This window comes from Vipera berus, assembly GCF_964194415.1.
Source record: "Vipera berus genome assembly, chromosome: Z".
In the NCBI taxonomy this organism is placed as follows: Eukaryota; Metazoa; Chordata; class Lepidosauria; order Squamata; family Viperidae; genus Vipera; species Vipera berus.
Genome location: NC_138205.1, coordinates 23,057,831 through 23,069,414, shown reverse-complemented (window position 1 = coordinate 23,069,414; position 11,584 = coordinate 23,057,831). Strand labels below are relative to the sequence as shown.

Genomic DNA, 11,584 nt, shown 5'->3' with positions numbered 1-11,584 from the left:
AGAAATATCAAACTGACTTCATTTTGCTTGTATTCTATCCTTTATTTTTTACTTTTAAGTGCACCATAATATTTTACATAAACATAAACTTACATAAATATTGCTATTTATCAATATGTTTTTTACCATTTTATCTGTACTTTTTACATTGCTGTTTTATCTGGTTGTTGTCTGTCACCCAGTTACTTTTGGTGAGATGACTGGCTTATATTATTTATTTATCAAATTTATACTAATAAACCTCATCTAACATAGATCATATGTCAGTTAGATGAATCAATCATTCAATAAAATATTGCAACTGAGGATATTTGCTGGCTTGGTAAAATGCCCATGGGACCAGCAGAGAAAGAGTAAAATAGAATAATCTGATGTAACCACAACGTTCCAGGTCATGTTCTCAGGCAATGTTGCAGTGTGTTATGTTTTATGTTATGTTTTACCTATAATTAAGGAAAGTCCACAAGTAGCTTGTTTTATCTTTTTCGCTTTATTATTTCATCTCTTTTGTTTAGTTCTGGCCTCAACAAAATAATGTAGCATTTCGGGAAAAAGATGCAAGCCAGCAGTCCAGCGGTGGAAGCCAACATAGAGAAGATTTCCACCACCACCATGTATTTTCCCTTAGTGCTCAAGTATGTAGGAATAAAGGATAACCAAACGCTGCAAAAGGCCAACATGCTGAAGGTGATGAACTTGGCTTCATTGAAACTGTGAGGTAACTTCCTGGCAAAGAAAGCCACAAGGAAGCTCACAAAAGCCAAGAAGCCCATGTACCCTAGGACACAATAGAACATGGCAGTTGAGCCTTCATTACACTGTAACACAATTTTTTCAGCCATTGAATGCATATCCAAATCAGGAAAAGGGGGAGTTGTAGCCAACCAAATAAGACATATACCTGCTTGGATAGAAGAACAGAAAAGAATTATAGCATTGGCTAGTTTTTTCCCCATCCATTTTCTCATTCCAGATCCTGGTTGGGTGGCCAGGAAAGCAACAATCACAGTAACATTTTTTGCCAGCACGCATGAAACAGCCACCGAAAAAATGATTCCAAAAGTCATTTGGCGGAAAAGACAAGTCAACTTCTGAGGTTGGCCAATGAAGAGCGATGAAGACAGGAAGCAGAGGAGAAGCAAAACAAGGAGAGTGTAAGTGAGGCTCCTGTTGTTGGCTTTGACAATAGGAGTGTTGCGATACTTTATAAAAATCCATAATATCCAAACTGTGATGAAAAAAAAGAAATATGCAGAAATGGCTAACCCCATTCCCAAGGGTTCCTTATAAGATAAGAAGGAAAACATTTTAGGAAGGCATTGATTTTGTTTCTTGTTTGGATAATGATCTTCTTGACAGATGTTGCAAGAATCCATGTCTAAAGGAAAGAAAAGTTGAACTGTAAATGTTGTTCTAACCATTCAATCATGTCTGACTTTTGGCAACTTATAGGCAAGTGCTACCCTGTCAAGCACAGCTTCTTTCAGTTGTTGGATGTTATCTTTGTATCAGTTTTGATATTATCAAGCCATATGTGAGTAAGCTTTGTATGCCAAGATATATACTTGATATTCTTTAAAGCAGGGGTGTCAAATTCGCAATGTCATGTGACATGTCACAACGTATTTCCATTGCCGGCAATGGGGAGGGGGCGCAGTTTCGCCATGATGCATCCGGCCCACGGGGCTGTCAGTTTGGCAGCCCTGCTTTAAAGCATAGGTGTCAAATTTGCTGTGTCACGTGATGTGTTGTGATGTAACTTGACTGTTTTCACATTGCCAGAGCTGGGGTGGGTGTGATCTCTGCATAACCAAACTAGTATGGTTATCCCTGTGAGCTAATCTCATAACAAATAGATTACTGCCCCGCTTTCCCCCTAAATGTTGCTCCCAGTAGTAGTTTGCCCACAGAGTTTGGAGGAATGGGAGTATCTGAAAAATACTTAGATACCTGGTGATGCCATCAACTGGGAAATAAAGGATTAAGATAAGAATTCTAAGAGATCGCAGCAAAATTTACTGAAGGGAATTATCTTCAGAACATTAGAATGTGATAATTCTTAATGAATGACCAGGTATTATTTTTACTTATGTAAGCATAAACAGAAATTGTAAGGGTGAAGGAAACTGCCACTTTTATGTCATTTCTTTTATTAGAACTGATCTACAGAAAAGGCTTAATAAAACCATGGTTTATAAATATTATACCTGCTTGGGGAGAAGCCTTTCCTTCTGGACATTGAATACAATCATAGCAGCAAAATGGCTTCCCTTCCTTTTTTTTCTTATGATAACCAGGAGGGCAGATACAATTGCAGAGAGAAACAGGTGTTACCTGTTTGAATAGAATGAGGGTAATACTACCAAGAAGCAAATCATTTTCAGAATCTTTGGTTTTAAATATAATAAATGTCATGGTTCCAACAGATGAAACTCTTCAAAAGAACTTCGAGGCATTGTTTACCTTAAAGAAACTTTTATTCAAGAAACAAAGTATCGGCACTACGTAGTTGAAACCAAAAACTAAATTCCCCTCCCCTGGATGCAAAGTAACAAAGTGCAATTCCTTCCTCCAATAAAGAGTCATAAATCACATTCCCCAATTAGCTTGAAGCGTGGGCTTTCTCCCCAGCCCTCCAGCCCGCCATAACACCATCAGCTCTGGGCCCAATGTCCTTGGGTTCCCATGACTAAGTTATTATTGTTATGACTAGCTGGACTCTCATCCATATTCCCCCTCCCAGCATCAACTAATTCTAAAGGCAATAGAGAAAATGGCTGCATTTCCATCTGTTGTCAAAGCAAGAACATCTGATGTTAGCAGCGTTGACAATAAATATGATCTCTCATCCTATGAACACACCACTTTTCTGAATATTTTTTTCTTGGATTTCAGAACAATAGAATCTGTGGGGACATTCTGATGTGATTTCCATTAGTTTATATACCCAAGATGCTGTACATATAGTAATTTGTAATACACTTAGTGAGGTATTTTTAGACAATCAAGATTAATTTAAATTGCCAATGGATTCATTATTTATATGGCTGCTATAAGTTTTATTTCATCCCTATGATGTTCCATTCATTAGGTAGGATTAGTTAGCTGATAAACATGCAAAGAATTGTATAATAATAATGTCACTTTTAGAAGCAGTTGAAAATCTTTTATAAATGAATATTTTATCCTAGAAATGGTAAGAAACTCCCACCTGATTAAAATTTATAGGCCAGATTATAGAATCCTCATTGACACTGAATTCTGTACCTTGACCTGTCCAGGGATTCATTTTTCCAACTTTTATTCTAGCAAAGGATTTATTAGGAAAAGTTATGACATTTGTAATATCAAACCCAACAGTAAATTCTCCATGCTCATTCAAGTGAATGATTTCTCCAACTGTGTTGTTAAATGAAAAGTTCTTTAGTTGTTGATGGAGCTAGGAGAAAAAAATTCATGACTAGTTTAGAACAATAATTTCGATTTAGAGTGCTGATTTTTTAGTTATGGCTCAGTTACAGCATAATTCTAGGCATGCTTACTTAAATGTTGCAAACCTCCCTGCTCCATAATAGTTAAAACAAGATACGAATATCAATCCAATAATACATAGATAAAAATGCAAGTTCTGATGACAACATGGACATGTCTATTGGATGATTAGAAAAAGGAAGTTTGGAAAGTTTGGGACATCTGAATGTATCTTCTGCATATTAATTTTTCAAGTTAGAGCTTCAAAGTGCAATAAAAATATCATTTGTACAAACGTTCAAGATAAAAATAACTGTGAATGACACTGAAGATTATTGTGGAGGAATTGCATGCCAATATGTTCTTCATAATATTAAGACAGGATACACTGTATATCTTTACTAATATGCAATCTTTAAAAACTCATTTGAGTAATGGCTTTTGATAATGACCTGTAATGATTTCTTAATTTAATTTAATTTAATTTAATTTAATTTAATAATTTGATTTCTATACCGCCCTTCTCCCGAAGGACTCAGGGCGGTGAACAGGGCAATACACAATAAAGATCAAGTACAAAAATTAAAAAACCATTAAACATCATGCCCATAAAATCAATACATATTAAGTTGAAAACTAATTTTAAAAACCCAACCCCTTTAGACCTTGTCATAGTTTTTTAACAGCTATTACCTGCCAAGGCTGCAGAATTCCATTTTCTATTTCCCTTCTGGCAAATGTTCTTCTGAAGGCTGAAATGCTTGAATCAATGATGCGTATAGAATTTGCCAAAGCATAGACTGCATTGTAAATACTGTAACTGTGGCCAGTCATACTCATTTCAAAGAAAGGCCCAGGTAAGTTTTCCAGCCTCTCTTCCCCAGTGCAGCTGTTGTCAATGTTCTCCTGAATATTGGCATTTAGAAAGGAACAACCAAATGCCTGTTCCCAAAATGTCTGAATGAAGCCATCTCTCTTAGCCAGAAAGGGATTTAGGGTCCGAAGAAAAGGCTGGAATCCTGGAATCTCATGGGTGTGAGGTGTAAAGGCTAAAGCACCATGGAAGATTTCTAGATCCAAATCCTTATGTAAGACCAGTGCTGCAAAATCCAACTGCGCTGCCATAATCCATACTTTACCAAATAATTTCTCATCATCAGTATCTCTTGAATTCAGCACGATCATCAACGATAACATGGTCCTAGTTTCTCCATGGACAAAAATAACATTAGCCTCACTCTTTATAACATCTAGTAATATTTTGTGCCATTTTATCTGTGCATCTGCATAATCCTCAAAAAAAACTAATACAGAAATTCTTGCAATGAAGGCAGGACAGATGCCATTTTGAAAAAGTATTGGAAGCATGTTCTTCAAAAAAAGTTCTCCACCATCATCATTGAAGATCATTAGGCATATCCATTTCCATCTGAAATGCAGAAGTAACTGGACAATTCCCTTGTACTGATGAATTTCATTTGGTACCAGCTGGTATAGAGAAACAAAATGGGACTGATCCCTCATCATGGGAGCAAAATCACCATAGCTGAACTGGATTGAGGAAAAAAGTGAAATCATTGTTCTACAAACATACTGGAAAGTCAGGTGATATATCTATATTGTTGCATTTTGAAATGTTAAGATTTGTTTTTAAATTATCTCTGTTTCCTTCTGAGTAAAAGTTGCAAAATAATTTAAGATCTTATTCCAATACCCAAAAGATTTTGAAAGACATTTGTTAAGTTTTCACAATTGATCTACTCACACATACAATTAATATATAATAAAAGTAATTAAGCATACCTACAATGTGAGAATCACAATAGTGAGATTTTTAATGAGGCTACAGCAAGCTAGGATGCTGGATTATGACCAGCAAAATCTCTGGAAAAAGGAGAGCTTGTGAGATTGCCCATAAGTGACTGGAAGTCAAAGGATTATGTCTAAATTCACAGTAATAATGCGGCCTTTATAGACAAAAAGCTCAACTGAACATCATTTCTTAATCACCTTTGGAATTATTTTTTTATTTCTTTTGAAATATTAAGAACCTCTGGAATGTGTAGTTTTTATCACATTCACATCAAAATGGTATTTAGAGTGTTGCTTTTGGAAAATCAAAACCTGACTAGATATCCAGATGGGTTTAAAATAAGAATTTGAAATTAATTATAAGAACCCTTGCTTTTGGGAAAATGTGATTGTTTTTGTTTTGGGGAAAAGTACATAAGATGGGACTTTGAATGTCAGACATAAGAGGGAATCAGAACAAAAAAGCCCTAAATATTACAATTAAAGGGGAAAAAATTACATGCTACTATATAATGGATATGTTTATGGAGATTTGTGAACAAAAGACTCAAATTAATTTTAAATATATCTAATATCATAGATCAATGATATACAAAAGATGTTACAGTAGAGGAACATGCTATATTGCACAGCTTTTCAACTGGTGGTACACGTACCACCTGTAGTACTTTGCCACATGGCAGGTGGTACACAACTGCTAGCCAAGTGTAGCAGGGGAGGGGAATGAGCCGAAGTGAGCCAAGCCTGAGGGAGAGGCAGCTGCAGGACTGTCTGGGCTCAGCAGAAACCCCAGGAGCCAACAGGGTTCCACCTGATTGGTGCTTCCAGAAGCAGCTCAGAGCTGGAGGTGAACTGAAGAAAATGGGGGGGAGAGGAGGTGTTTGGGTGGGGGAGGGAAAGAAAAGACAACAGGAAAGGTTTAATCCCTTTAAACAAATGTAATTAGTTTTACCCTCTTTAACTGAGTCTGTCTATGGCTTTTAGAAAGTTTTCTTTGAAGGTAAACAGGCTTAATTTAAAGCTAAAGCTTTTCGCAATTGCTGGAGCCTTTCAGTTATGATTGCAACATTGTGACATGTGACACACCTGAGGCAGCTTAAAGAGAAAAAAACAAGGAGTTTGTGTTTCTTTATTGCTTTGCACTTGATTCCTGTGTCTTTAAGGGTACAGGGAAAGGATGGGTGGGGGTGCATTCTTACTATACTGTGGAAGGAGAGCTAAGAAGGGCCGACCAGCTAACTCAGGGGTTTATAAACTTAGCAACTTTAAGACCTGTGGATTTCAATTCCAAGAATTCCTCATCCAGCCATGATGGCTGAGGAATTCTGGGAGTTGAAGTCCACAAGTCTTAAAAGTGCCAAGTTTGAAGACCCCTGAGCTAACTGGCAGTGGTGCATATTAATAAACATGGATAAATTCATCATACATTTGTCAGTGCAAAGGGAAAGTGATTCAGCAAAGGAACAACCACCAAAGAAATTAAAACTGGTACTTTTAAAACTTTTTTTCCTACAGTTTGTAATATTTTATTAGATTATAGAATAAAATAGAAAAATACATAAGGAAATAGTAGGACACAGTGGGGAGGAAAAGAGGGGGAAAGTGAGGGGGAGAAGAGAAAAGAACAGACTTCCTCTGTTGCAGTAGAAGGAAGCTTTAACATTGAACCTCAACTTTTTACTTTTCCTTAATATTATAAATTAGCCATTTCTATAACAACAAATGAATCTGATCACTAAAACCCAACCCCCCTTTTTTTAGTCATCAAGTTTTTGACACCTTGCTAAGCACTGGTGGTACTCAAATATTGTCATGTCCTAAAAGTGGTACAATCTGTGATAAGGTTGAAAAGCCCTGCTATATTGGATAAGAATGAAATTGATTTCAATGAGGATTTAAGCATGGCAAATTACAAGACTGATATGAAAAAAGATGATATACTGGATACATAAATGAAATTGGTTCACATCTTAATATTTAAAAGGGGCATGCAAATAAAAGAAACTAGATGGCTGATTTGGATAACTTTTTTATCAAATGTACAAAAGAAATAGGTTAAAAGTTTGAAGGTTTTTCTGAGATGAGACAAAGAAAAAAATGAAAAGAAACAAACTTTGAGGATATTATTTGAAGGGAATAAAAACCAAGATGTTGAAAATACAGAAGGAATATAGAGTTTGCTTGTTTGATCAAGTTTAAAATAGATGGGATGTTATCTCTTGTAGCCTTTAATAAACCTTTGCTGATTAGGGATGAATGATGAGATTTTAAGTTTTTGTTTATACTTAGGAGATGAAATATGGGTAAAAGAGAAAATTTGTCATATTTTAAGAAACTGATAAGTTACTAAAATTGTTTATACTTATTGTAATGAAAGGGGAAATTACCTCTCTATAATTTTTATTAAAAAATTATTTTTCCTTTTCATTCTTATATTTTTGTTGATTTGTATTAGTTTTTATTTTTCTAATTGTAATCTGTAATCAAATTTCTTAAAAAAGAAATACTGTATGAAATTATTTAAATAGGTATTTAAATTTGTATGCTTTGTGAGTATTTAAATATGTACTTGTACTACATTGCTTTGAGTAAATATCTATCAGGTTCTGTTACATTTTTGTGTTGCTTATATATTTTAGACTTGGCAACCAATTTCAAACAAAAACAACAAGAGTTATTAAAATGGAAAGAATATAAGTATAACTTTCTACTTTCACTTTTGAATCCAATTTATCTATCAACTTATTAAATTGGAAAACTTTTCAGTAATTTAATTCATGGTTTCCCTATGAAGAGGTGAAGAGATTGAATTCCACAAAAGCTGAATAATGAAGGTGGATAAGGGACACATCTACTGCAGGCTTTGAACTTACCACTAAAAAAAAAGAAAAGTATAATAATTAATTGGACTATTATTATGGTTGAGAAACCTATATGCAGACCAAGAAGCAACAGTGAGAACTGGACATGGAACCACTGATTGGTTCAAAATTGGGAAAGGAGTCCGGCAAGGCTATATACTGTCGCCTTGCCTATTTAACTTATATGCAGAGCACATCATGAGAAAGGCAGGGCTAGATGAATCAAAAGTTGGAATTAAGATTGCCGGAAGAAACATCAACAACCTAAGATATGCAGATGATACCACTCTAATGGCAGAAAGTGAAGAGGAACTAAAGAGCCTCTTGTTGCGAGTGAAGAAGGAGAGTGCAAAAGTTGGGTTGAAACTTAACATTAAGAAAACCAAGATCATGGCATCTGACCCTCTCAATTCCTGGCAAATAGATGGGGAAGAAATGGAGGTAGTGACAGATTTTATTTTCCTGGGCTCCAAGATCACTGCAGATGGGGACTGTAGCCAAGAAATTAAAAGACGCTTGCTCCTTGGGAGGAAAGCCATGGCAAATCTAGACAGCACACTAAAAAGCAGAGACATCACCCTGTCAACAAAAGTGCGTATAGTCAAGGTTATAGTCTTCCCAGTTGCAATGTATGGCAGTGAAAGCTGGACCATAAGAAAGGCTGAGCGCCAAAGAATTGAAGCCTTTGAACTATGGTGCTGGAGAAGACTCCTGCGAGTCCCTTGGACTGCAAGGCGATCAAACCGGTCAGTCCTAGAGGAGATCAACCCTGACTGCTCTTTAGAAGGCCAGATCCTGAAGCTAAAACTCAAATACTTTGGCCACCTAATGAGAAGGAAGGACTCACTGGAGAAGAGCCTAATGCTGGGAAAGATTGAGGGCAAGAGAAGAAGGGGACGACAGAGAATGAGGTGGCTGGATGGAGTCACTGAAGCAGTAGGCGTGAGCTTAAATGGACTCCAGAAGATGGTAGAGGACAGGAAGGCCTGGAGGAACATTGTCCATAGGGTCGCGATGGGTTGGACATGACTTCGCAACTAACAAAAATTAGTATGGTTAGTCACAATCAGTCAGATGCTTAGATAGGATTGGAATTTTTATCCACATACTGAATCCTTCCCAAGGACTTGGGTTAGACAGATGTTTGATAGTATTAAAAATAAAATATATTTTCACAGAACAGATGCTGATTATTATTGTTGTTAAATATGAGTGTTTTTAAACATTTCTATGAAGAAACTTTTATTCAGTTCACTCTCTGACAGGAAAGTAAAATAAAAACATGGCGATAAATCTAAAAACTTGACATTCTACTTTCTCTTTATACCTGAGATAACTTATAGATGTTCAAAATGGCAGCCAAATGCCGGGAAGTATCTGTGCCCAGACCCCCGATAACTGCAATCAGACTGCTCTGATTATTGCATTTATAATTTGGTATTAGTGTATACGTTGCTGAGAAAAAATCTAGGGCAATGTGATAGTATCTCCTGGCACTGAAATAGCTCTCTGAGATGTAGAAACCCAAGGAGATATTAGGCAAGAAATGTTGATTTTCATTGATCTCAGTTACTGCAAATACCAAGGCTAGCACAAGCTGATAATTCTTTGTAACAACTCTGTAAAGAAAAAGGAAGGAAAGAAATTCCAAATATTAGCAATTAAAGAAATGGGAGCTGCCTTCTGTCTTCAAATTATCCTAATTCTTAGTACATAAAGTTATTGATTATATATATAGAAGTTCAGATAGAGCAAACAGTAAAATGTTTTACTATTCTATAAATAAGAAAGGTATTTTTCAAGGTGAGAGGGGAAATGCAAACTTCAAAAGACATTGTTATTATCAGTGCTTTTTTTGTAAAAGAAAAAGGTGCCGGAACTCACACATGTCATACAACCCACCTTGCCTATCCTACAAGGTTCCATCCAAAAAAGGTGCCGGAACTCCGTTCTTAGCATTCTATGACAAAAAAAGCCCTATTATGCTGGAACTACAGTATACTGTATGTGTTAAAGGGGAAGAACTTTCTGCCCAAGTATCACAAATAGAAAAAATACACACAGAGAAGGTTTTCTGATTTTTTTAAAAAAAAGACTGTACATAGACAGCTGGTCTGTGTTCCTTTGTTTCCTCAACCAATGTTTTGGAGCTGGGGACTGAGATCATACCAAAGGATAAATTTTTTCTGATTTTAGGTCCATGTGATAAGGTGAAATTAAGTGCTCTTTCATGTTGTGGAGCCCAATTGAGTCTTGTTGCTTTGGCGAATCTTGTTTACTGGCTCTTAAGAAGGCAATGTACTGCTGGATTTTGGATCAGCTTCTGCAAGGCTCACCTAACTCCCTGGGGCTGTGGAGTTATTGTGGAGGCCATCGATTCCATAAAAATGACACTGGTTAGGCTGAATTCCAATTGAGTGAGGGTTGTGGCTTTAGAAGGGATAAAGAGGTTTTTCTCTGGTATGAGCAAAATGGATGCAAGTGAGGAAGAAAGCTTAAGCTTGGTTGTCAAGGTCTGATTTTTTTGAGTGACTATAGCACGAAGCTAGTATGAAAAGAGAACAACAGCAGAATGAGAAAAGTCAAACTAGTCAAATGGGGTTTTCTTTTTCATTTTAAAATATTTGTCTGTTTTGAAGCAGAAGTATTACTAGTCCAGGCAATTCTGTTATCTTGTAAGAAACCAAAGAGAGAGAGGGAAAGAAGCAAACGAGTAATCAAAGCTATTTCCAGACTATGGTTAACAAAGAAGAAAAACAGATATCTCTCTGACAAACATATGACTTTTGCCTAACTTTATAAATAAATGCCTTAACAGTTTTTAGATAATTATATCTATAGCTCTATATATATGTTTATATCTATATATATGTTTATATCTATATCTAAAACTAATGCATACTTACATTGGAGAGTCAACATCAGGGGCAGGATACTCCTTAAAAGAAAACTGATCTATAAATACTATCATTTGAGAACTGGTGCCACCAATTACAAAGTCACCACTTGTGAAATATTTATGAGGAATATAGATCCTGTTCTGAGTAACACATATAGCATCAGTATATTCCCAGAATTCAAGGCAAGGCATCTGCAGGAGAGAAAAAAGTAATATTTTCAGCCCCCCCATCTTGCCTTTCCAATCCTTCTAGGTGTACCACCCTGACTTTGTAGTTCTATTATATCAGATGTATTGTTCTGTGTGTCTATCTTGAAAGGCATCTGACTTAAGTATTGAAATATTTGAAGCTCTTGACATGTTTTCTTTCCTCTAAAAATATAATAAATAAAATAACAAAATGATAAAAAACTTGAGTGAGTGAAGGAACCCTGGATGAATTCTAGTTTTCAGTACTGAGAAAGGCTTTTAAATACATTTTTGGCAACTTTATTATAATGTTGCAATTTCAGCAAATCCTCATGAAGAATTGATGAAAGTG

At 35.9% G+C, this 11,584-nt stretch overlaps 1 protein-coding gene across 1 annotated transcript; it reads right to left on the bottom strand.

The window, feature by feature from the left end:
• Window positions 1-476: 476 nt before the first annotated feature.
• On the bottom strand, window positions 477-10,518 carry LOC308678711 (vomeronasal type-2 receptor 26-like; the record flags this gene model as incomplete). The annotated part of the gene is made up of 5 exons (XM_081345948.1): window positions 477-1,378; window positions 3,268-3,439; window positions 4,165-5,022; window positions 9,472-9,763; window positions 10,481-10,518. 5 exons carry the CDS (start codon window positions 10,516-10,518, stop codon window positions 477-479), a joined length of 2,262 nt encoding a protein of 753 aa, XP_081202074.1.
• Window positions 10,519-11,584: the final 1,066 nt, after the last annotated feature.